This window comes from Salmo salar, chromosome ssa13 (assembly GCF_905237065.1).
Source record: "Salmo salar chromosome ssa13, Ssal_v3.1, whole genome shotgun sequence".
In the NCBI taxonomy this organism is placed as follows: domain Eukaryota; kingdom Metazoa; phylum Chordata; class Actinopteri; order Salmoniformes; family Salmonidae; genus Salmo; species Salmo salar.
The window spans coordinates 9,679,699-9,705,570 of NC_059454.1; the positions used below are offsets into that span (position 1 = coordinate 9,679,699).

At 40.7% G+C, this 25,872-nt stretch overlaps 1 protein-coding gene across 2 annotated transcripts; it reads left to right on the plus strand.

Moving 5' to 3' along the window:
• The first annotated feature begins 11,375 nt into the window (after window positions 1–11,375).
• On the plus strand, window positions 11,376–24,352 carry LOC106566393 (homeobox protein aristaless-like 3). Of its 2 annotated transcripts, none has more exons than XM_014134366.1 (4): window positions 11,376–11,837; window positions 22,190–22,467; window positions 23,060–23,167; window positions 23,354–24,352. In XM_014134366.1, the coding sequence occupies exons 1-4, from the start codon at window positions 11,474–11,476 to the stop codon at window positions 23,714–23,716; spliced, it is 1,113 nt and encodes a 370-aa protein (XP_013989841.1). In that variant the 5' UTR covers window positions 11,376–11,473; the 3' UTR covers window positions 23,717–24,352. The 2 variants fall into 2 exon arrangements, with proteins under 2 accessions (XP_013989841.1, XP_013989842.1); XM_014134367.1 differs by having other exon boundaries at window positions 23,060–23,122.
• Window positions 24,353–25,872: the final 1,520 nt, after the last annotated feature.

The window sequence follows — 25,872 nt, forward strand, 5'->3', positions numbered from 1 at the left end:
CCTCCGGCCTCTAGGTCTCCAGGCTGCTCGTTATGGCGCACACCTGTCACCATCGTTACGTGCACCTGCGCATCATCAGACTCACCTGGACTCCATCACTTCCCTGATTACCTTCCCTATATATGTCACTCCCTTTGGTTCCTTCACCAGGCCTTATTGTTTCTGATTCTGTGTCATGTCTTTGCGTTGTTCGTGGTTTCTTGTTTTGTATTATGTTACGTTTATTTATTAAAACACACTCCCTGAACTTGCTTCCCGACTCTCAGCGCACTTGTTTCAGGTGAAGGCTTTATGGGATAGCTAGCAACTTGTAAACAATTATCCATTTATACAAGTGAGTACTATTTTAATAGTAATTTTAAATAATACACATTGGCTGTTAAAAACCTCTTAAGGATTTTGCCTAAAATGACGTATCCAAATCTAACTGCCTGTAGCTCAGGCCCTGAAGCAAGGATATGCATATTCTTGATACCATTTAAAAGGAAACACTTTGAAGCTTGTGGAAATGTTAAAGGAATGTAGGAGAATATAACACATTAATCTGGTAAAAGATAATACAAAGAAAAAAACAACGTTTTTTTTTTGTACCATCGTCTTTGAAATGCAAGAGAAAGGCCATAATGTATTATGCCAGCCCAGGTGCAATTTATATTTTGGCCACTAGATGACAGCAGTGTATGTGCAAAGCTTTAGACTGATCCAAGGAACCATTGCATTTCTGTTCAAAATGTATCAAGACTGCCTAAATGTGCCTAATTTGTTTATTAATAACGTTTCATGTTCAAAACTGTGCACTCTCCTCAAACAATAGCATGTTATTCTTTCACTGTAACAGCTACTGTAAATTGGACAGTGCAGTTGGATTAACAAGAATTTATCTTTCTGCCAATATCAGATATGTCCATGTCCTGGGAAATGTTCTTGTTACTTACAACCTCATGCTAATTGCATTAGCCTACATTAGCTCAACTGGGGACGCACCAATCCTGAAGCAGTTTTAAGCCAATTATATTATATGACTGTTGCCTCCCGTTTAACTTTATTGTGATGGTAATGTCATTTGTTATAAAGTTAGAGAAACAAGTTTAGAAAAAAGTAACTGAAGAAAACATGTTTTATTATCACCCGAAACAATAGATGTATCCTGTCTTGAATCAAGTCAAATCAAATGTATTTATAAAGACTTTTTTACATCAGCAGATGTCACAAAGTACAGAAACCCAGCCTAAAACCCCAAGCAGGATGCAATGCCGATGTAGAAGCATGGTGACTAGGAAAAACTCCATAGAAAAGAAAAAAAAGTCATATCTTGCAATCTACCAAAATATACTAAACAAAAATATAAACACAACATGCAACAATTTCAAATATTTTACAGAGTTACAGTTCATATAAGCAAATCAGTCAACTGAAATAAATTCATTAGGCCCTAATCTATGGATTTTACATGACTGGGAACACAGATATGCATATGTTGGTCACAGATATCTTTTTTTTTTTTTACGGTAGGGGCGTAGATCAGAAAACCATTGAGTATCTGGCATGACCACCATTTGCCTCATGCATCTCCTTTGCATAGAGTTGATCAGGCTATTGATTGTGGCCTGTGGAATGTTGTCCCACTCCTCTTCAATAGCTGTGTGAAGTTTCTGGATATTGGCTGAAACTGGAACACGCTGTCGTACACGTCGAACCAGAGCATCCCAAACATGCTCAATGGGTGACATGTCTGGTGAGTATGCAGGCCATGGAAGAACTGGGACTTTTTCAGCTTCCAGGACATGGGACCGTGCATTATCATGCGGAAACATGAGTTGATGGTGACGGATGCCATCGATGAAATGCAATTGTGTTCGTTGTCCATAGCTTATTCCTGCCCATAACATAACTCAATCACCACCATGGGGCACTCTGTTCACAACATTGACATCAGCAAATTGCTCGCCCACACAATGCCATACACTTGGTCTGCAGTTGTGAGGCTGGTTGGACGTACTGCCGAATTGTCTAAAATAACGTTGGAGGCAGCTTATGGTAGAGAAATTATTTTGCTCTAGTGGACATTCCTGCAGTCAGCATGCCAACTGCACGCTCCCTCAAAACTTAAGACACCTGTGGCATTGTGTTGTGTGACAAAACTGCACATTTTAGAGTGGCCTTTTATTGTCTCCAGCACAAGGTGCACCTGTGTACTGATCATGATGTTTAATCAGCTTCTTGATATGCCACAACTGTCAGGTGGATGGATTATCTTGGCAAAGGAGAAATGCTCACTAACAGGGATGTAAACAAATGTGTGCACAACATTGGAGGGAAACAAGTTTTTTGTGCATATGGAACATTTCTGGTATCTTTTATTTCAGCTCATGACACATGGGACCAGCACATTACATGTTGCGTTTATATTTTTGTTCAGAGTGCAATCTCTGACGAGAGATAGGCTCTCCATCTTGCGTTGCAAACACTACACTTGTCCATTCAGTAGCGGGGCAACTCTGTGAAGATGGCGTTCGGTGCGTTAAGATGACGTACAGTGTAATGAAATATGTTGCGATGTGTACAGGGCATTAGCCAGAGCGCTAATGTTAGATAGATAAAATTAGCCAGCTAACTAGCTAGCAAAACTTTTCTTGACGTTCTTCTCGCCAACAAACCATCGCTTTACTTACAATAATAAAACCAGAATGCAGGAGAACAGGGACTATCACTAAGCAGTCAAATATTTTTTTATTTTTTTATTTTTTTTAAACTCAGTGAAAAAGTAACATCCCTTTTTCAGGACCCTGTCATTCAAAGATAATTCGTAAAAATCCAAATAACTTCACAGATCTTCATTGTAAAGGGTTTAAACACTGTTTCCCATAAACAATTAATGAACATGCACCTGTGGAACAGTCGTTAAGACACTAACAGCTTACAGACGGTCGGCAATTAAGGTCACAGTTATGAAAACTAAGGACAATAAAGAGGCCTTTCTACTGGCTCTGAAAAACACCAAAAGAAAGATGCCCAGGGTCCCTGTTCATCTGAGTGAACGTGCCTTAGGCATGCTACAAAGAGGCATGAGGACTGCAGATGTGGCCAGGGCAATAAATTGCAATTTCCGTACTGTGAGACGCCTAAGACAGTGTTACAGGGAGACAGGATGACAGCTGATCGTCCTCGCAGTGGCAGACCACGTGTAACACCTGCACAGGATCGGTACATTCGAACATCACACCTGCGGGACAGGTACAGGATGGCAAAAGCAACTGCCCGGGTTACACCAGGAATGCACAATCCCTCCATCAGTGCTCAGACTGTCCGCAATAGGTTGAGAGAAGCTGGACTGAGGGCTTGTAGGCCTGTTGTATGGCAGGTCCTCGCCAGACATCACCGGCAACAACGTCGACTTATGGCACAAACCCACCGTCGCTGGACCAGCCAAGACTGGCTTTTTGTCTCACCAGGGGTGATGGTCGGATTCGCATTTATTGTCGAAGGAATGAGCGTTACACCGAGGGTTGTACTCTGGAGCGGGATCGATTTGGAGGTGCAGGGTCCGTCATGGTCTGGGGCAGTGTGTCACAGCATCATCGGACTGAGCTTGTTGTCATTGCAGGCAATCTCAACACTGTGCGTTACAGGGAAGACATCCTCCTCCCTCATGTGGTACCCTTCCTGCAGGCTCATCCTGACATGACGCTCCAGCATGACAATGCCACCAGCCATACTGCTCGTTCTGTGTGTGATTTCCTGCAAGACAGGAATGTCAGTGTTCTGCCATGGCCAGCGAAGAGCCCGGATCTCAATCCCATTGAGCACGTCTGGGACCTGTTGGATTGGAGGGTGAGGGCTAGGGCCATTCCCCCAAGAAATGTCCGGGAACTTGCAGGTGCCTTTTTGGAAGAGTGGGGTAACATTTCACAGCAAGAACTGGCAAATCTGGTGCAGTCCATGAGGAGGAGATGCACTGCTTCATGATGTCACCTATTTTGTGAAGTACACCAGTCCCTCCAGCAGCAAAGAACCCCCACAACATGATGTTGCCACCCCCGTGCTGCACGGTTGGGATGGTGTTCTTCGGCTAGCAAGCCTCCCCCTTTTTCTTCCAAACATAATGATGGTCATTATGGCCAAACAGTTCTATTTTTGATTCATCAGACCAGAGGACATTTCTCCAAAAAGTATGATCTTTGTCCCCATGTGTATTTGCAAACCGTAGTCTAGCTTTTTTAATGGTGGTTTTGGAGCAGTGGTTTCTTCCTTGCTGAGCGGCCTTTCAGGTTATGTCAATATAGGACTCGTTTTACTGTGGATATAGATATTTTTTTACCTGTTTCCTCCAGCATCTTCACAAGGTCCTTTGCTATTGTTCTGGGATTGATTTGCACTTTTTGCACCAAAGTACGTTCATCTCCATGAGACAGAACGCGTCTCCCTCCTGAGCGGTATGACGGCTCCGTGGTCCCATGGTGTTTATACGTGAGTACTACTGTTTACACAGATGAACGTGGTACCTTCAGGCATTTGGAAATTGCTCCCAAGGATGAACCAGACTTGTGGAGGTCTGTAAAAAAAAATCTGAAGTTTTGGCTGATTTCTTTTGATTTTCCCATGATGTCAAGCAAAGAGGCACTGAGTTTGAAGGTAGGCCTTGAAATACATCCACACCTATACCTCCAATTGACTCAAATTATGTCAATTATCTTATCAGAAGCTTCTAAAGCCGTGACATCATTTTCTGGAATTTTCCAAGCTGTTTAAAGGCACAGTCAATTTAGTGTATGTAAACTTCTGACCCACTGGAATTGTGATACAGTGAATTATAAGTGAAATAATCTGTCTGTAAACAATTGTTGCAAAAATGACTTGTGTCATGCAGAAAGTAGATGTCCTAACCGACTTGCCAAAACTATAGTTCGTTAACAAGAAATTTGTGGTGGTTGAAAAACGAGTTTTAATGACTCCAACCAAAATGTATGTAAACTTCCGACTTCAACTGTACATGTCACATATCAGTTTGCAAACAAGTAAAACAATTATTACATAATTGAGTTAATACGTGTTTTTTTCATGAGTTTGCCCCATCAACATTTACATGCTAAAATTGCTAAATGAAGTTACCAGATATCATTAATTAAACAACAATTTTTTAATTGTACTGCAGTATTACTGTATTTTAACAGCAGGGAATTTTTGTAAGGGTATCCTGTATTATTGTGCATGTTTATCTTAGGCTATGTGTTGGTAGCCTAGAACAAATGTCATGGAAGTGAATGTGCACCTTTCAATTGGGTGGACTGCAACTACAAAAAAACATTGCCACAGCCTGTAGTAAATAAAAAGCGTTTACGGCATCAGGATTCTCTAAATTAGGGACCATCTCTGATAGCTATAGGACTGCAGAGACCGTCACAAATATTTGCTTTCTAATGACCTAGCAAATTCGATGACTCGGATGTGAAATATGTCATTTTAATTTGTTTTTTTCAACTGGCATTCCATCACCTGCTGAATATAAAGCTCAAATGACCCTACTCCTGAAAAAGTTAATCGGGGGGGATAAGATGAAGTGGACTCAGCCCGAGCATAGCCCCAGGGAAGTTGGGTGCTGAGGGTGTTGCAGCCCCTGATAAATCAAAATAGTAATACAAATAATAATAAAAAGTTTAAAAATATTTTAATCATAGAATTTGTGAACTAGGCCTTTATTACTCCTGTGAGTGGGCAAAAGTACTCTTCAACAGGATGCATGTTTTGGAATTTTTTTATTACGTACAGGTTTCCTTATTTTCACTCTGTCATTTCGGTTAGTATTGTGGAGTAACTACAATGTTGTTGATCCATCCTCATTGTTCTCATATCACAACTACTAAACTCTGTAACTGTTTTAAAACCACCATGACCCTCATGGTGAAATCCCTGAGCAGTTTCCTTCCTCTCTGGCAACTGAGTTAGGAAGAACACCTGTATCTTTGTAGTGACTGGCTACACCATCCAAAGTGTAATTAATTAATTCACCCTGCGTTTTTTTTTTTACACATTTACCAATCGGTGCCCTTCTTTACGAGGCATTGAATAAGCTCCCTGATCTTTGTAGTTCAATCTTTGATTGAAATTCACTACTTGATTGAGGGACCTTACAGAGAATTGTATGTGTGAGGTACAGAGATTGGGTATTAATTCAAAAATCATGTTAAGCACTATTATTGAACACAGAGTGAGTCAATTTAACTTATTATGCGATTTGTTAAGCAAATTTGGGCCCGAGTACCATAAGCCGGAGCCCAGAGTAATATAATTATGTCGGACTCAGGAAGAGCTCACATGAAGCCCAAAAACACTATGCGCATGTTTATATAGATTGGTGTTTAATAATTGAGAAGCATTTAGATACAGTAACTGGTCAATAGATTTTAACCCAAAAAACAGATATCAACCAAAGTAAGACATATTCTTCATGACCTCAAAAAGACATCATTAAAAAGACGTCTTCAGCTGGTTGTGATCTGGTTATAAGATGTCCTGAGCAGATTACAACCAGAAAAATATGTCTTTATCACGTTGTATGCCCACTGGGTTAATTTTCACAGTGTAGGCACTGCCTACCCTGCCTACCCTGACCGCACGTCACGGTTAGAAACCCAACATAGTCTTGTGAGCTAAACGTTGAATGGGGTAGAGCAGTTAGGTGGGTCAAGGTGGGTCAAGGTGGGTCAAGGGGGGTCAAGGTGGGTCAAGGTAGGTCAATGTGGGTAAAGAAGGGTCAAGGTGGGTCAAGCTAGGTCAAGGTGAGTCAAGGAGGGTCAAGAGGGGTCAAGGTGGGTCAATGTGGGTAAAGGAGGGTCAAGGTAGGTCAAGGTGGGTCAAGGTGAATCAAGGTGGGTCAAGGTGGTTCAAGGTGGGTCAATGTGGGTAAAGAAGGGTCAAGGTGGGTCAAGCTAGGTCAAGGTGGGTCAAGGTGAATCAAGGTCAAGGTGAGTCAAGGAGGGTCAAGAGGGGTCAAGGTGGGTCAATGTGGGTCAATGTGGGTAAAGGAGGGTCAATGTGGGTAAAGAAGGGTCAAGGTGGGTCAAGCTAGGTCAAGGTGGGTCAAGGTGAATCAAGGTCAAGGTGAGTCAAGGAGGGTCAAGAGGGGTCAAGGTGGGTCAATGTGGGTCAAGGTGGGTCAATGTGGGTAAAGGAGGGTCAAGGTAGGTCAAGGTGGGTCAAGGTGAATCAAGGTGGGTCAAGGTGGGTCATGGTGGGTAAAGGGGCATTTGGATGTATAGTACACTCTTAGAAAAAAAGGTGCTATTTGGCTGTCCCCATAGGAGAACCGTTTGAAGAACCCTTTTTGGTTGCAGGTAAAACCCTTTTCTACAGAGGGTTCTACCTGGAACCAAAAAGGGTTCTCCTATGAGAACAGCCAAAGAACCCTTTTAAAATACTTTTTTCTAAGAGTGTATATACCTCTGGGTCAGGTAGGATTCCCTGCCGCATATGCAAATAAAGACCTGGCTAGGATTCCCTGCAGCATATACAAATAGAGACCTGGCTTATGAAACCCCTGGCCTAGGCCAACAACACAGTGCACAGAGGAACACAAAGACAGCAAACAACATATTTCCCATAATCCTCAACAACGTCCTCTCTCTTCCAACGTTTTCCTCTCCCCTCCTCTCTCTGTAGGCAAGATTGGTGAAACCCTGTTGTTACCTGAGGAAATACTCCAGAGATCATAGCAGCACAGAGATTTCCCTCCTCTTACTCTGCATATCTGGAATGCATTTACTCAGCTGGGTTTTTGAGTTCCAGAGCTCTCTGTCGCCTCAGGCTGAGTGGACATGGTTGTCATGAGATTTAAGCAACAACATTTTAACCCTGTCCTCCTGTGTCTATCTTAAAACTTTTTTTCTAATTTCTCTATAACAATCTTAAAGGCCTAGTGCTGTCAAAAACATGATTTTCCTGTGTTTTCTAGATATTTTCACACTGATGTTGGAATAATACTGTGAAAATTATGATAATGACATTTTAGTGTAATAGATGTTTGAAAAGACCACCTGAAATTTCAGCCTGTTTTGGTGAGATGGAGTTTTGGCCTTCCTGGTGACATGACTAGTGATAAATTAGTTAATAGACCAATAAGAAAGAGTTCCAAACCTCTCTGCCAATAACAGCTAGTTTCCAATTTTCCCCTCCCCACTCAAACCACTCCAAGACAGTCCTAGCAAAATTCTTGCTTGAGAAATTTCTCTTTGCTAAGAAGCTATTTGTTATAATTTTTTACAGTATGGTACTTAATTGTTGCCCAGAAATAATTTCATATTGAGATAAAAACGGCTGCATTGGACCTTTAAAACAGCCAGTCTTGTCCACTTTTTAAATAGTAATGTCTTTGTAATTTGTGTGAGCAACTTCTAGAACCAGCTTGCACTCTGGCTTTGCATCATGACTGCTCCTTTTGGGTCCATAGGGTAAAAGCTAAAAATGCAAATGTTTGTTTGTGAGTGTTGCATTGACAATTGTGTTATCAAATGACTAACTTGGCTGGTTGTGGATCCTCAAATAGGTTGGTGGAGGCTGTACTCTGCACAGAAAAGTGAATGTAGGCATAGATGTTAGTAATACAGTATAAACTACACTAGAAACTAGGAAACGAGTTATTCAATGGTAGACATGTTTTCCTATAACTGCACACGTCATGCAATGTTGGTCTGTTATAGTGAAGTGATACGCTCCCCTTCTCTGTCGACAGTTTGACTTTTTGGGACTCCATACTAAATAAAACGATGCTTATGTCCCCTGTATAGCCAAATAGACCGGGTGTTTACACACTTGTCCATCAGTTCAGGCTCCATGCGGCCTCCATAGGTATTCAGAAAGATTATGAGACGTCTTCAAAACCAAAGTTGCCATTTCTGAGCTCCGTAAGTGCACCGTGTTTAGAGATGACGGCGCAGATTAGAGATCCCATGTCAACATCAATAGTCAGATTCCTTTAATCTTACAGGATACAAGTCTCTACAAAGTAGTCAAACTGTGTGTGTTTTATATTTTAGAGTGAAGATTTTAATCAGAAAATGAGTGCATGTATGTCTTAGTTGCTCATGCGTTAACTTTATTTTGCCAATCCTGTAGCTATTATTGAATTTAGCAACAATCACTAATAGTTTACCCTGGGCCGCCATAAAAACGTTTTCATTTTAAGAGCGTGCTTATAGGTCTATTTGTATAGTGACATTATGTTTGTCACAGTAAAGAGGTAACTTTTTCAGTATTTCCAGTGACATTTATGGTTGTTGTTAAATCCTCAAGTTCCAAGCACAATTTTACTACAAGCTGACGTTATTCAAGGTTCCTTCCATTCACATAGAAATATATTTATGAGTAGTGAAAAGTGAATTGATTGAATTCATTGAATTTGAAAGCTAACTGGGAAGCATTTAAGTTTTACAGTGTCCTAAATTGGTTAATCTCTTCTCGTTCAGTTGTATACAGGCCTAAAAATTGTTCCCTTACAATCTAATATATGTTCATTGAAATCCAAACTTCGGTGATTTTACACTCCAATTATTAACTAAAGTTTCAGGTAACGGCGATGCCCACCTGCACTATTTAGCCTCGAAAATAGGCAACAAAAAATGATTGAAGTATTTATTATAAAGTATCCTATATAGCCTAGGCCCTAGTGATCTGACAACTATTTAACGAACCTTTTTTAAATAGTCTTTATTTTAAATTTTGCCTATTATGGCTAGTGATTTACGATGTTTTGGTGTTAATACTGTTTCAGTAGGCCAGTATTTGTATTTTATATGTCTGATCATGTTCCACGGACATTTCTAACATGTGTAGGGTCTTTCTAATGTGTCTGGTTTAGTTCATTCGATATTTTGAACAGGTATTCTGAATATCTTCCGTTTCTATTTACCTCGAGACCTTTTGAAATAATCAACTGCATGTTTGTTTTGACCTTTCTGATTTGCAATTCTCCAATTGCAACTGAGTTATTGCATAACATTTGTAAAATGTCATTTTATTTGGTGCCCGATTTGATTCCATGCTATTTCCTTTATAAAAAAATTTATATAAATGAATACAAGCAAACGCCACAAGAATGCAAGAAATAGCTATATTGATTTTTTTTTTAAATCCCCACAAATATTTACATTTTACATTTTAGACATTTAGCAGACGCTCTTATCCAGAGCGACTTACAAATTGGTGATTGGTGACTTACAAATTGGAATATTATTACCATTACCCAACTAAAACATGTAATAAGAACAACAATTTCAAACTGACAAAATTAAATGTTGGTCTCATCATATCGATATGTTTGACAATATAGACTAGGGAAAGAATATTCACACTGGTCTTAAAATATTTGGTTAATTACATAGCTATTATTGTTTTTATCATTATGAAAACAAGTTTCTTGTAGGCCTTAGGAAACAGAGGTTGCACATGACCGACGCTGTCAACACTCTCAGATGGTCCAGAGACTTTAATGGCACATGGAAGTGGTCAAAATAATTAATAGAGTATCCGTTTTATTTGTACTATATGCATTATTCAACTTCCCCAGAAGTAGATGGTCAAATCCTGTTGCTATTGCTTGAACGGTTGGCTCTATGGTGGCCTGCGTTTATTCAATGATGGGGGGGGGGGGGGGGTGAGAAGCTGTCGCATTACTTTTATCTCGTCTATTTAGTAGATTTTCGGTGATATTTCTCTTCAACCAAAATGCTTTAGTTCACTTTCGTTGAAAATGTAGCCATGTCGTTACAGTGTTTGTTTTTTTGCCTTACAAATTACACACCGTTTTTTTTTTCTCCAAATCGCTCAATCTGTTTGGGCAGCGTTATCCTGAAATGATGTATATTCTAATACCATTTAGATTACCATTTAGAGGTTGCTTGTAAATCAAGCGTTGTGCATGCATTAGCCAACAGATTATGATCCAAACTAATACAAGAGATATTCATAGATATCCCCCACATTCCCAGACCTCAATCACAATAATTTACTGTTACATTGACATTAATACAGTCAGGTAATGTAACAAGAATGTTACCTGTAAAACCCAGTGGAAAAAATTAGGACAGCATTGGCAACATTATTTTCCTTGTGCGTATTTGGCCATTTGGCACTGAACATAACAAAAGGCCTGGATCTGTGCGTAATTTGCCTTGCGTAAAATGCTCTCTCTAACCCTGCCCCGATTTGTAATATGTTTGTTTTTGCAACAAAATGAAAGAGGAGTTCGATGGTTAATTGTAGCGACAGGAACCACACGTGATTGAATTCTTGGCGGATCATAGGCCTATCAGCCCGCTGTCCCGCCTCGTCCTCCCTGTTTCACGGGTCTTTGTTCCTGATCTCCTAAATCCCACCCATTTGAAATGAAGAGAAGAAGAAAAAACCCACTCTCTCGGGCTCGCACAGGCGCCTTGCTTTCACTGTAACCGGTAGTCGTTAAAGTGCGTTCCGGACCAACCTCATGATGGAGACGGATAGTTGTTTGTCTTTCTCTTCGCAGCCAAACCGGACACCAACAGAGAACTCACCTGGTTTGGAGCAGCATAGTTCCTCGGGTTCGTTTCTTCCCTGCGACGAATTTCAGAAAAACGCACACCTTCCTCTCGCGCACCGTCTGAGTCTCCGGGGTCAGGGTGACTTCTACAGCTCGAGCTCCATGGGACGGTTTAATGACGGCGCACCCGCGGACTTTACGCACGGGGCAGCTCCCACGAACCCTCGCGCCTCGCCCAACAAACATAGCAAATATATGGAAAATATTAATCAGGATCAAAATGGTTTATCAATAAGCGGGAAGGGCTCGTTTTATGAAAACAACTCCGAGGGTAAGTGGAGATTTTTATTTATTTTTTTGTATCTAAATCACGGCCATCAGTGTGAGGCTAACTGTGAAAAAGTTATAGCCTCTCTACGAAAATAGGGGGAAATGCAATAATAATACACACAATAATTATAATAATGATGTATTTAACTAAATGGTATAGGCCTAACTGAGTAATATCCTATTGCGTGTGGAAACCGTTGAAACATTATGCAATATCCATTCTGAAAAAGAAACATGCCCGTGATAAGATAATTGAGACCAACATTTGTTGTCAGCTACTTCAAATTGTTTCAAAATTACATTTTCACCTATTTTGTAGACCTGTGGATATATTCAGGGTTTCTTTGTCGCGGCACATAGCCTATGCATATTTTTCAAGGCCTTTGGATAAAAACGTCTTCACACTGTGAAGAATATTGTGCTAGTTCTATCTTTTTTTTAAATTACGTAACTATTTACATCAGCTTTTTTTTTTGTATTTCTAACATGAGGTATTCTGATGTATAATATACTTCACTTTTGGTGTTTCACAAACACTAATAAATTAAGTCCAGCGTCTAAATAAATGGCGTACTTCCAACAGAAGTGTATCAATTCCCCAACTGTTATTATTCGTTAGATCTACTTCGTCTTTTTGATCAGTTACTTTCAGTGATCATGTCTTAATGTTTTTTTTGTGTTTTTTTGTGTTGCCATTTTAACACACTTTATCACGCATTGCTGAACACAGAAGTGGAGGTGTAACTGCAAGCATAGTACGATGCTTCATGTGCCTCCAGTATGAATTGTTACGCGCTGTTATGCGCATGACCTTGTTTATAGTGGGAATGGGTAATCTCATTTTTTAACGTACATTTGCCCATAAGGTTTTGATATTCGTTTATCATGAATCATTACACCTCATAGCACAACAAACTGCTTAATACTGCTATATAAATATGATTTTCTTTCCTCAAACATGCATATAATGTTGTTTAAGAGTATAATAAAATAACAACAAAAATGTATTACCCACAAAATTGAGCTACACAAATTCTTAAATTGAGAGTAAATACCATGAAAAAAATTGGAAATGAAACACTACATTAAATTGAATTTACATTTTAGAATATCATGTTTTTTGAACACATTCAAATATTGAAGTAAAATCAGGAACCTGCATTCTTTATGTGAAAATCCTACATTTATAATATTTACTATATTTACTAAGCCCCTGAATCATTATGTACCATCTAATGATCGTTATTCCTTTTCACCAAATGTCTGTTTTTAATTGTTCACCTAATTATTTAGCTTGTTTTCTATCATTTAGGATAACGTTCCAAAGGACCATCAAAGGACTGGTGTTTATTAGTCCACACAGCAGGCCCCGGCTGAAGAAATCCCTAAAAAATAACGGAATGACTTTGTAGATCTGGGCCTTGTTTCCCAGTTGCGATGTAATTTAAGCATAACGATGATCGTACCAGTTGCGTCATTATTTACGAGCCAACTTTTTAAGTGTGTCCCAAACAAACAAGTAGAGAGTACCTTCGCTAAGTGCATCGTTAGACCATGTGTCGTGTGGTTAGTAGGCCTATTGATAGGATCGAAAGAATAGCCACGCTGCTGTCGGATCAGCTTTCTCCATTCAAATCTTACTTTAACATTCGAGTTATTCCACAATACTGACGACGGATTAGCTCCTAGAGAGATATTACCATCTATGGCTGCAACTATTGAGGTGGCGTATTACGTTTACCCGATAATAATGCACTAAATCACAGATTGGGCACATGTTGTCACACATGAAACATATTGAGGCAAAAAAAAATACAGACAGTAGCCTAGTGGCAAAATATAGATCAATGTGATTTCAATATGATTGAAATATATCGGTCCATTTAGGCCTAGCCTATTTACCTTTTAATGCAGTCATCACGGTTTTCGTTTGAAGCATTGTTTTATCGTTTCACTTGTTTGTAACAATTGCAAATACTTTGCCAACTTTGTATTTGTAGTACATTTCGCTCTGAAGTTATCAGCCGTCAAAGTCAGACGGCCTAAACACAGCCAGGACAGGTCACCCGTGATGCAAGTCAGTATTCAACGGTCATCCATGTCTGAGGACATCGGGAGGCAACAACGAGCGCTGTTACCTTCAAGCATCTGCCTTTGATTCCAAAGATTACACGTTCGGATCAGGCGATATAAAGTTGTTTTTGGGATGTTTTTTTAATTTTTTTAAGCCTATCCCAAACCTTAGCCCTTACCTGAATTTACCTGAACTCAGAGTTAATGCCTAACCTTAAGATTTCGGAATATTGCCTCAATTTAACCCTAACATACTGACCACTCCGCTCGCGTTACAAGCTGGGATGTCTGTGAATAAAGTGACGCGTAAGGGCCGAAAACATGGCTGTTCTATGAGTGGTCTGGATCACTCGTAGAGGTGTGAAGATTTTTAACAGCAACGTTACTAACGAAGGTTCTGGGAAACAGCACGGCTACTAAAGATACATCGTAAAATGGTTCTAACTATGATCTATCTTAACGCTACGAAGGCTCTGGGAAACAAGGCCCTGAATGCTGCTATGCCTTCATAGGTCGAAAATCTTGAATTAGGCCTGTTATTTTGTTCCTTGCGAGCTCCTTTTCAGAATTTAGTTGTTTTGGTGAACCTAATATCCCAATGTTGCCCTTTCGAATTATTAGAAAATAAAATGTGAATAAGATGTTACAACACGAATTTAAAGGCATGGAACATTATAGTACTAGACGACTACAAAAATAATAGCCAGCCCACCGAAATTGGCTAGGTCGACTCAAATGAATGTGCAACGACATCAAAAAACGTCATTATTTTAACCTGAGCCGTCTAGGTGCGTGATTACGGCGTCGGTGGCGGGATTACGGCGTGATTACGGCGTCGGTGGCGTGATTACGGCGTGATTACGGCGTCGGTGGCGGGAGCTTCCACCGTGCCATACACATCTTATAAACACACCAATCATATGCATCCTCCACAAAATACAGTAATAAACGAAACAAACAAAAAACAGAATACAACTTGAGTTCATTTTAAATTGAGAAGGTTTCTTATTTAAAAATTCAGTTTTGTTTCTGAAACGCAAAAAAAAGTTACACATTTCCTAATTAGATGCTCAATATGTGTTTTATGCAACAGGCCCTATTTGCAAATATTGACTCTGGAAGACCCTGTCCTTTTTATTTAGATTTTTTTTTTACATCCTCATTTTTTGGGGGGGTGCAATATTATCTATCATATTTAACCATATTCAGAACATTCTCTAAATTATAATAAACTTAAAGAACTAGATGAATTTAAAAATACAGATAATATTCTTCGGCTTGAGGCATGCACCAACACAGCGTTCCAAGTTTGAAACACTTTACTAAAACCTAATATCCCGTGAACTCGAGTCTTAGGAAATGACGTGCTTCTTCGGTATTACTTATTGACGTTTGTAATCTATCCACTAAAGTTGCCTTTATTAAGGGATGTGAGTTCTGATAAGGACAGTGATATATCTGTGTGTGTAGGAATAACATACAGCAGTCTGATTCATGTTATTGCCAAAGACAACCGTGTGATAGAGAAACTCCATCTCTTCACTTATTCTTCCTCTAGATAATACCATGGTCTGATTTAAAATGGATACTTTTCTATTTCCATAGGTTTTGTCTGTGGTCTTGAATTAATACTTTTTATACACACGCAAACACACTTGCACGTACACGCTTAACACACACACACACACACTTACACGTACATGCTTACACACACACACACACACACACACACACACACACACACACACACACACACACACACACACACACACACACACACACACACACACACACACACACACACACACACACACACACACACACACACACACACACAGACACAGACACAGCAGGTAGCCTAGTGATTAGAGCATTGGGCAAATAACCGAAGGTTTGCTGAATCGAATCCCTAAGATGACATGGTAAAAAATCTGTCTTTCTGTCCCTGAGCAAGGCAGTTAACCCACTGTTACCCAGCCGGCGTGGCTGTCAATTAACCCTTGTGTAGTCTTAACATTCTGTATACTCCACTTGTCCTAAGGGTAAAAAATGACACGCCTTCACTAAAATAAAGCAGCTTAATTGAATTTGAAACCCCAAATCTATTTTGCATGAAGAAACTTTGTGAATATCTGATTTTTCCCACTTCACAATGCAGAAAGACTGCATTTAATCAGTGGACACCACTCGTTTTTATTACAACACACCAGTCATAATTGTTTTCTGTACTAAAGTAAAGGTTTATTATTATTCCTAAAGATACTGCATAGGTGTAAACATACTTTTTTAGCAAGAGAGCACTTGTATAGCCTAAGAAAGTAGCAGAAATGTGCAGAAAGTAGTTTTGAATGCATTTTATTGAAGGGAAACAATAACGGTCTTTAACTTTTTTGGCAACATAGTGATATATTGTTATATACTGTACAATGAGGAATTACAAGTGCCTTTCTCAACTGCTCCAGGAACACCCTGCCCTTGTCAGGCATCCAGGTAGGGTTGATCTTCTTCCATATCACGAAGGCATTGTATGAGGACAGGGAAGATGACCAGGGACCAGCGGGGCAGTCATCCTCCTGTAGCTGTAAGTTCCAATCACCTTGTCCAGGTTGTCCACGACTCCATTGTTGTGGTTGTAATCCAGGATGATGGCTGGCTTCCTGTCCTCACGATCACTGATCTCAGCCGTTTTGTGCAGTGTGCTCAGGAGGACCACATTCTTGTTCCTCTTTGGGAGGTAAGAAACTAGAGTGGTGGTGATGGCAAACATTGATGAGAAGGCCTCTCTCCGTGCCAACCATGGTGATCTTCTTCTCAAGATACCTCCTCTTCTAAATCATTGTTCTCTTGTTCCTCCGGACATCTGAAAAAATCTGATCTACTACCTGTTGGGCACTGAAACGTGCACTCATGGCTTCAGCAAAGAGAGAACTGGGGGTACTGTCATCTGCAGCACCTTTATAGCCTCTGACTGCATTCCCAATTAGTTAACAACACTTTCCAGACATTTTATTTTGTCTGAAATTGTTTTGATTTTGTCTGTGAACTTGAGTCATGTGTGGGGTCGTGGAGGGGAGATGCAGCACATGCACAATAAAGTTTAAGTATTAGAGTCCAATCAGTAGCACACAATCTCAATTTCTCATTGTGTCCTTGTGGTTTTTGTGGTGTGTAAATGATTTAATAACTGCCGGGTCAAAAATGATCCTAAGACAATCTTTGTACCCTGGTGGTGTACATCTTACATGGAAATATGAACAAAAACGATGTTTCACTTTTTCTAATGTTGGGCTCACTCTAGAAAAAATAATCAATTTTCAAGTTGAAAAAATATAATTTAGGGGGTTTTCTCTGCTGTTAAACATAGTGGCGGGTCATTTTTTACCCTTAAGACAACACAAGGGTTAAGGCAGCCCCCGGCACCTCTCTGTTTCATTTCAGTTGTACAACTGACTAGATATCCCCCTTTCCCTTTCTGTTGTATAACTGACTAGGTATCCTCCCTTTCTGTTGTATAACTGACTAGGTATCCTCCCTTTCTGTTGTATAACTGACTAGGTATCCCCCTTTCTGTTGTACAACTGACTAGGTATCCCCCTTTCTGTTGTATAACTGACTAGGTATCCCCCTTTCTGTTGTACAACTGACTAGGTATCCCCCCTTTCTGTTGTATAACTGACTGGGTAACCCCCTTTCTGTTGTACAACTGACTAGGTATCCCCCCTTTCTGTTGTACAACTGACTAGGTATCCCCCCTTTCTGTTGTACAACTGACTAGGTATCCCCCCTTTCTGTTGTACAACTGACTAGGTATCCCCCCTTTCTGTTGTACAACTGACTAGGTATCCCCCCTTTCTGTTGTACAACTGGCTAGATATCCCCCCTTTCTGTTGTACAACTGACTAGGTATCCCCCCTTTCCCTTTCTGTCGTACAACTGACTAGATATCCCCCTTTCCCTTTCTGTCATACAACTGGCTAGATATCCCCCTTTCCCTTTCGGCCATTTCCATCCAAATGGATCAATCAGCACCAACATGTGAAGTTCATAGGAGCATATCAAATTGGATGTCAAATGAAAACTAAGATTTAATATTTTGTGGAAATTAATGCATAGATACCATTTTCCATCTAGAACATTTGTGATAAGGAAAGGCTTTTATTTCTGGTCAAACAGATGGACAAGGGGTCTTAGAAAACATCTACCAGAAAAAAAGTGTTAAAGGTATTAGAAATACCTCCAAACACACCTGCCAACTCATATCAACACATATTGCCTTGTGCCTTGTAATTCTGTTACCAAACACCCACTTATATTTAAGATATATTCTAATTTCTCTCCCTCATGAGGAGGGAGGATAATGAAAGTTCACAGGAGTAACAAGTAAAGGTAGACCTACCAATTAGTTATAGTGATTCAACCCAGGGACTGGGGTTGAAAATTAGCCGGCTGGCTAAAACCGGCACTTTTACTGAAACGTTGATTAATGTGCACTGTCCCTGTAAAAATAAAATAAACTCAAACTGATATCAAGTTTGTTTATGAATTATTAAGTGATTCAAACTTGTAATTCTGTTACCAAATTAGTAACGGAATTACCAAAAAGTAGAGTACTGTAGAGTTGAGTACAGTAGAGTAGAGTACAGTACAGTACTGTACAGTACAGTAGAGAAGAGTACAGTACTGTACAGTAGAGTTCTGTACAGTAGAGTTCAGTACATTAGAGTAGAGTACAGTAGAGTTGAGTACAGTACAGTACAGTAGAGAAGAGTACAGTACTGTACAGTACAGCAGAGTTCAGTACTGTACAGTAGAGTTAAGTACATTAGCATAGAGTACTGTACAGTAGAGTTGAGTACAGTACAGTAGAGAAGAGTGCTGTACAGTACAGTAGAGTTCAATACTGTACAGTAGAGTTCAGTACAGTAGAGTACTGTACAGTATAGTAGAGTCCAGTACAGTAGAGTCCAGTACAGTAGAGTAGAGTCCAGTACATTAGAGTTCAGTACAGTAGAGTACTGTACAGTAGAGTAGAGTTCAGTAGAGTAGAGTAGAGTACTGTACAGTAGAGTAGACCTCAGTACAGTAGAGCACACTAGAGTAGAGTACGGTACAGTTTACAGTATTGAACATATTTACTGTACTGTACTGTACTGAACTCTACTATGCTGTGCTGTACTGAACTCGACTGTGCTGTACTGTACTGTACTCTACTGTGCTGTACTGTGATGTCCAAACTTGTGAAACATAGACATTTATGATTGGTTCAGATTTTTCAGTGTAAATTGTCAAAAGTAGTCCTTGTGCATAGTGCACAGTTTGTTAAACTTTAAAATCACAGTTTTTTGTATGGCATACATTTTAAAGTGAAAAATCTGTGTCAAATCGCAATTCTGTTACAATGGAATTGCCCTTTTATTAAAACCCTTAATGAAAGGGTTTTCATTAAACTTTTTTTAAATATGGGTTGTGGACCATATAAGAATGAGATACAGAAAGCCCCAAATATTGGTATGATTAGAATACTTTTTTTGGACAAGATAATCCATTTGGCGTCAGTCTGTCTGTGAATTTAACCTGAGTGTTGGTTTTCTGGGTCAGATTTGAGTAGAGATATGTTGTTTTCACATGACACTTGATTGCTGTCCAACATTCTGGGACACAGTCAGACTCACACACCTTCAAAGGAAGACTAGTCTTCCTGTTTTGTCTATTGGTGCTTGGAAGGGAAGAGGGTTAGGGTTTAGGGATTGTAAAGCAGGGGGGATGGTATAGCACGTTGCCTAAAATGTTATATAAATAAGTATTTAAGTATAGTGAGTTAGATGGATGATGAATTGAATAGGTATTCCTAATCCCAGATCTCAGTATAGTGAGTTAGAGGGATGCTGAATTGACCAGGTATTCCTAACCCCAGATCTCATCCATGTTGACATTTCTTGAACTACACAGTCCAAAAATGAACAATACAAAATAAAAATAAAATATATATTTTAAATTTAAGAAACTGTTAAACCCAATTCAATGTTCCTGAAATTTGACATTTTACCAAAAATATGTCTGACATCTGATAATGCAGCAAAAGCTTATTTCTCTAAAAAATTGTATGCACAAATTTGTTTATAGCCCTGTTAGTGAGCATTTCTCCTTTGCCAAGAGAATCCATCCACCTGACAGGTGTGGCATATCAAGAAGCTGATTAAACCACATGATCATTACACAGGTGCACCTTGTGCTAGGGACAATAAAAGGCAATTTTCAAAATGTGCAGTTTTGTCACACAATGCCACAGATGAACTATGGTGTGTGTTTGGATCTATTCTAAACCAACATCAGGGGTGTGTCCCAAAATGACCCCTTATTCCATAAATAGTGCACTACTTTTGTGCAGAGACCTATAGGCCCTCGTCAAAAGTAGTGCACTATGTAGGGAATAGGGGGGAATGTAGTGTTGTGGTAAAATAAAATACTTCTCTGTTTGGGACAGGAAGTTAAATAGGACTATCCTGAATGACTGCTCTCAACTGTCTTCAGAGTGAGCCTGCTGATAGGACATGGGAAAAAAGTCTAGATAGGACAAAGGGGACAGAGGGAGAATAATTATCTTCTGGGACCCCATCATTAACATGAAGAACAGCATCCAAACACAGCCTGAGTGAAACATCCATAATGTTTTAGTCCAGTGACATCCATAATGGTACTGTTCTGTCATTCAATCGCACACAGAGTCCATAACGGTACTGTCCAGTCATCCAAACGCACACAGAGTCCATAATGGTACTGTCCAGTCAACCAAACACTCACAGAGTCCATAATGGTACTGTCCAGTCATCCAAACACTCACAGAGTCCATAATGGTACTGTCCAGTCATCCAAACACTCACAGAGTCCATAACAGTACTGTCCATTCATCCAAACACTCACAGAGTCCATAACGGTACTGTCCAGTCATCCAAACACTCACAGAGTGCATAATGGTACTGTCCAGTCATCCAAACGCACACAGAGTCCATAATGGTACTGTCCAGTCATCCAAATGGACCCAGTCCATAATGGTACTGTCAAGTGATCCAAACACACCCAGTCCATAATGGTACTGTCCAGTACAGTTACTTGGAAGTGACTTGTATCACATAAATGAATAGATGGTCTGTGTGTCTTATCTATCATAGTCATGAAATGCATATATTTGACCATGCCTTGTTATTTTATACACACAATGACACTTTGTATCAAATTTGGTCAAATGTCTAACTTTCTAAATTGAATTAAAAACTCAAATGATTTGGGACTCACAATGTCAAAAATGTGTTCTTACAATAAGAGTTATCACATAACGAGATTTTCAGTCTTCAAAAAGAAACTTTGAACTTGTTAAATCAGTTGGAAGAATCTGTAATATATTCTGTCCATAATATGATCCCAAACACTAAGTCCATGTGAAACCTCCTCAAACCCACAACACATCAGTTTGAGTTCTGCTCAGGGGGGCTTGACCTTCATTTAATGCGGGTCAAAACAAACAGTGGTCTGGAATGTTGTGTCTGGTCAGATCTGATTAAAACATAATAAGGAGACTTCAAACTAAAATACTAAATTAAGAGGAAAAAAGCAAGAGTTTTATAAAAGCAACCATGTTTATTTCCAACTCTATCTCGTACAAATTTGTGCATAACAGTAAAAGAATACCGTCAGCAGCTCACTTAGTGTTTTGCACATATACTTGCTTGTCTTGTCGTCGTGGCTCATCTGGCCTGTTTTTCTCACTTCGTATCAGGGGTCTGTAAGAGAGCAGTGGGACCCCTGAGACAACATAGGAACGTTCACTCCTTTCCAAACCAACGTCCTCCTTCAGATCTTAGTCATATCTCCTGAGAAAAGACAAGTCTGCGTGGCTGAATCCTGTTTATTATTATGGAGAATATTACATTGATGCCTCTTACAGTGGACGTTAATGAATCCTGTTTATTATTATGGAGAATATTACATTGATGCCTCTTACAGTGGACGTTAATGAATCCTGTTTATTATTATGGAGAATATTACATTGATGCCTCTTACAGTGGACGTTAATGAATCCTGTTTATTATTATGGAGAATATTACATTGATGCCTCTTACAGTGGACGTTACACACACACACACACACACACACACACACACACACACACACACACACACACACACACACACACACACACACACACACACACACACACACACACACACACTTTCTCATAGTAAGCCCTATCTTCCTCCTTTCTCTCTCTGTACCCTCCCTCAGCCAGAGAGAAGGTGGGTCCCAAGCCCATGGGCTACCCAGTGATTGGCTCAGACTGCTGCATCAAGCTGAAGGAGCCAACCAATGGTCTCCAAACAGGGGACTCAATCGCAGACTCCATCGACCTATCAGGCAAGAACAAGAAGCGTCGTAACCGCACCACGTTCAGTACCTTCCAGTTGGAGGAGCTGGAGAAAGTGTTTCAGAAGACTCACTACCCTGACGTTTACGCCCGGGAACAGCTGGCCCTTAGGACCGAACTGACAGAGGCCCGTGTACAGGTAATGCCCCTCTTCATCACATTTTACACATCCTACAGTCCCCATATCCTGGCCGCTACAGTAACTATCTCAGTCCCCTATCCTGGCTGCTACAGTAACTATCTCAGTCCCCTATCCTGGCTGCTACAGTAACTATCTCAGTCCCCTATCCTGGCTGCTACAGTAACTATCTCAGTCCCCTATCCTGGCTGCTACAGTAACTATCTCAGTCCCCTATCCTGGCTGCTACAGTAACTATCTCAGTCCCCTATCCTGGCTGCTACAGTAACTATCTCAGTCCCCTATCCTGGCTGCTACAGTAACTATCTCAGTCCCCTATCCTGGCTGCTACAGTAACTATCTCAGTCCCCTATCCTGGCTAAAGTAACTATCTCAGTTTGCAACTGCAATAGTTTGCAGTACCATCCTGCAAACATTTAATACATCCAGATTATAGGCTAATATATTTATGTGCAGAAATGCTAAGTAGAACTGCTGCTCAGTCCTTTAAATTAAGATTTTTGCTTGTTGCCTTACAACAAACTTTGGCATTTGAAAGTAAATTATGGTAAGTGGCAGATGTCCTCTGATCCCTTTCTCTCTCTCCATTCAGGTGTGGTTCCAGAACCGGCGGGCCAAGTGGAGGAAGAGGGAACGCTACGGGAAGATCCAGGAGGTGCGAAACCACTTTGCTGCTACATACAATATCTCCACCTACCAGGTACACACTGACACGCACTGACACGCACCGACACGCACTGACACACACCGACACATCGACACACATAGTTCACTTTGCTACTACATATGATATCTCCACCTACCAGGTACTGTCCTCCGACATGTGGCGTCACTCCTACGCACGCTCATCTCTCAATCTAATCTGACGTACTCTCTTCCTCTCTAGATGCAGAGCAACCTGTGGCCAGGAGCTGGTGCAGGAGGGGGCGGGGGGTCCGGCGGGGGCTGTGTCCTGAGCCCTGACAACATGTCTTCCTCCTGTATGAGCCCCTACCCCCATCCCCACAGCAACCTCTCCTCCATGGGCTTCATGGGCATGCCCCCGTCCTCCAGCCACCCCCACCACCCTCACCATCACCCCCCACACCACCCTGGCATAAATAGCCTCTACTCCCTCCACAGCTTCCCTGGGGCCCTCGGGGGCCACTCCTTTGAGCCGGGGCCCGAGACAGAGTATAAGCCATCCAGCCTGTTGGCCCTGCGGATGAAGGCTAAGGACCCTGGGAGTCTTCTATCCTGGCCTACATGATCACCACAGTGTCAGGGTCAGATCCCTACTATGTACTGACTGAGCCAATGTACACACACACATTCAAACTCAATCTTGTATACTAGCTACCCCATGGATAGTTATGGCCACATGTGTTTGTGTTGCTGCATGTTGATAACAGCAGAAGTCAAAACTCTCTCCTGTGGTTCACTACAATATGCACACACACACACACACACACTGCTATTCTTCTCCCAATAACGTAAACCCACAGATTTCAAAACATGACATGATCAACCTTTGAGTTTGTTAGGTATTTTGTGCCTGGGCATTTCCATGTAAAAGGACCAACATATGAAGTTAATACGAACAGGTAAAATTGGGTGTCAAATGAAAACCAAGATTGAATATTTTGTGGAAATGAATGCATATATACCATTTTTCAACCATTTTCCATCTTGAATATTTGTCATAAGCAAAGGCTTTGATTTCTGGATAAACAGAAGGGGGTCTTAGAAAACATCTACCAGTAAAAGTATTAAAAGTTATCAGAAATACATCAAAACACAATAATGTTGATGACAAGACCCCTGCCAACTAATATCAACACTTACACTTAGTTTTGGATAAATGTACCATCTGTAAGTATAATAAATATTTCCTTATGCTTTGTAATTCCGTTACCGAACACAACACATATCTCCTTCATGAGACCTATCAATTACTTATATTGATTTTACTGATATCAAATTTTGTTTTTGACGTAAGTGATTAAAACTCGTAATTCGAAATACAAAACAATCTGCAATGTAATGACTGCAACTGATTTGGCTACGATAGGAAATTGTAGTAGTCACAATCCACAGTTGGATCACCTGTTACTGTCCTCCCTTCCACTGACATACTGTTATGTTCAGCTCATAGGGTCACCTGATACTGTCCTCTCTTCCACTGGCATACTGTTATGTTCAGCTCATAGGGTCTCCTGCTACTGTCCTCCTTTCCACTGACATACTGTTATGTTCAGCTCATAGGGTCTCCTGCTACTGTCCTCCTTTCCACTGACATACTGTTATGTTCAGCTCATAGGGTCACCTGCTACTGTCCTCCTTTCCACTGACATACTGTTATGTTCAGCTCATAGGGTCTCCTGCTACTGTCCTCCTTTCTACTGGCATACTGTTATGTTCAGATCATAGGGTCACCTGATACTGTCCTCTCTTCCACTGACATACTGTTATGTTCAGCTCATAGGGTCTCCTGCTACTGTCCTCCCTTCCACTGGCATACTGTTATGTTCAGCTCATAGTGTCTCCTGCTACTGTCCTCCCTTCCACTGACATACTGTTATGTTCAGCTCATAGGGTCTCCTGCTACTGTCCTCCTTTCTACTGGCATACTGTTATGTTCAGATCATAGGGTCACCTGATACTGTCCTCTCTTCCACTGACATACTGTTATGTTCAGCTCATAGGGTCTCCTGATACTGTCCTCCTTTCTACTGGCATACTGTTATGTTCAGATCATAGGGTCTCCTGCTACTGTCCTCCCTTCCACTGACATACTGTTATGTTCAGCTCATAGGGTCTCCTGCTACTGTCCTCCCTTCTACTGGCATACTGTTATGTTCAGCTCATAGGGTCTCCTGCTACTGTCCTCCCTTCCACTGCCATACTGTTATGTTCAGATCATAACTGTTTTCTTTTTCTTTCTGTTATCTGGTGGTCAAAGCAAGAGTGTTAAAACAGTCTGTCTGGACAACCCCCCTCTCTCTCTCTCTCTCTCTCTCTTGTTCTCTCTCTCTTTCTCTCCCACTCCCTTTCCCTCTCTCTCTCTCTCTGTCTCTCCCTCTCTCTGTCTCTCACTCTCACTCTCCGGTTAATGTCACTTCTCCCACCTCTTACTGACACCTACCCATGAGCACCCTCTCTTTCCATTTACTGTAACAAGCATTCTAATCCACTGAGCACCGACCAACACCGGACGTCCATCGACGTTGAAAGGTAGTTGAAATTTGGTCAGTCCACCATGGCCTTGATGTTAACGTACAGTGGAGTACAGTGGAGTACAATGCAGTACAGTACAGTGGAGTACAGTGGAGTGCAGTGCAGTGTAGTACAGTGAGTGGAGCACAATACTGTACAATACAGTACAGTAAAGACAAGTAGAGTATAGTACATTGTACTGAATTAAAC

What these genes read in the sequence shown, in the direction of transcription:
- LOC106566393 (XM_014134366.1), top strand. Translation starts at nt 11,474, where the DNA reads ATGATGGAGACGGATAGTTGTTTGTCTTTCTCTTCGCAGCCAAACCGG. An exon ending in TTATGAAAACAACTCCGAGG is followed by an intron (nt 11,838 to 22,189) that starts GTAAGTGGAGAT and finishes ACCCTCCCTCAG; the next exon opens with CCAGAGAGAAGGTGGGTCCC. An exon ending in TGACAGAGGCCCGTGTACAG is followed by an intron (nt 22,468 to 23,059) that starts GTAATGCCCCTC and finishes CTCTCCATTCAG; the next exon opens with GTGTGGTTCCAGAACCGGCG.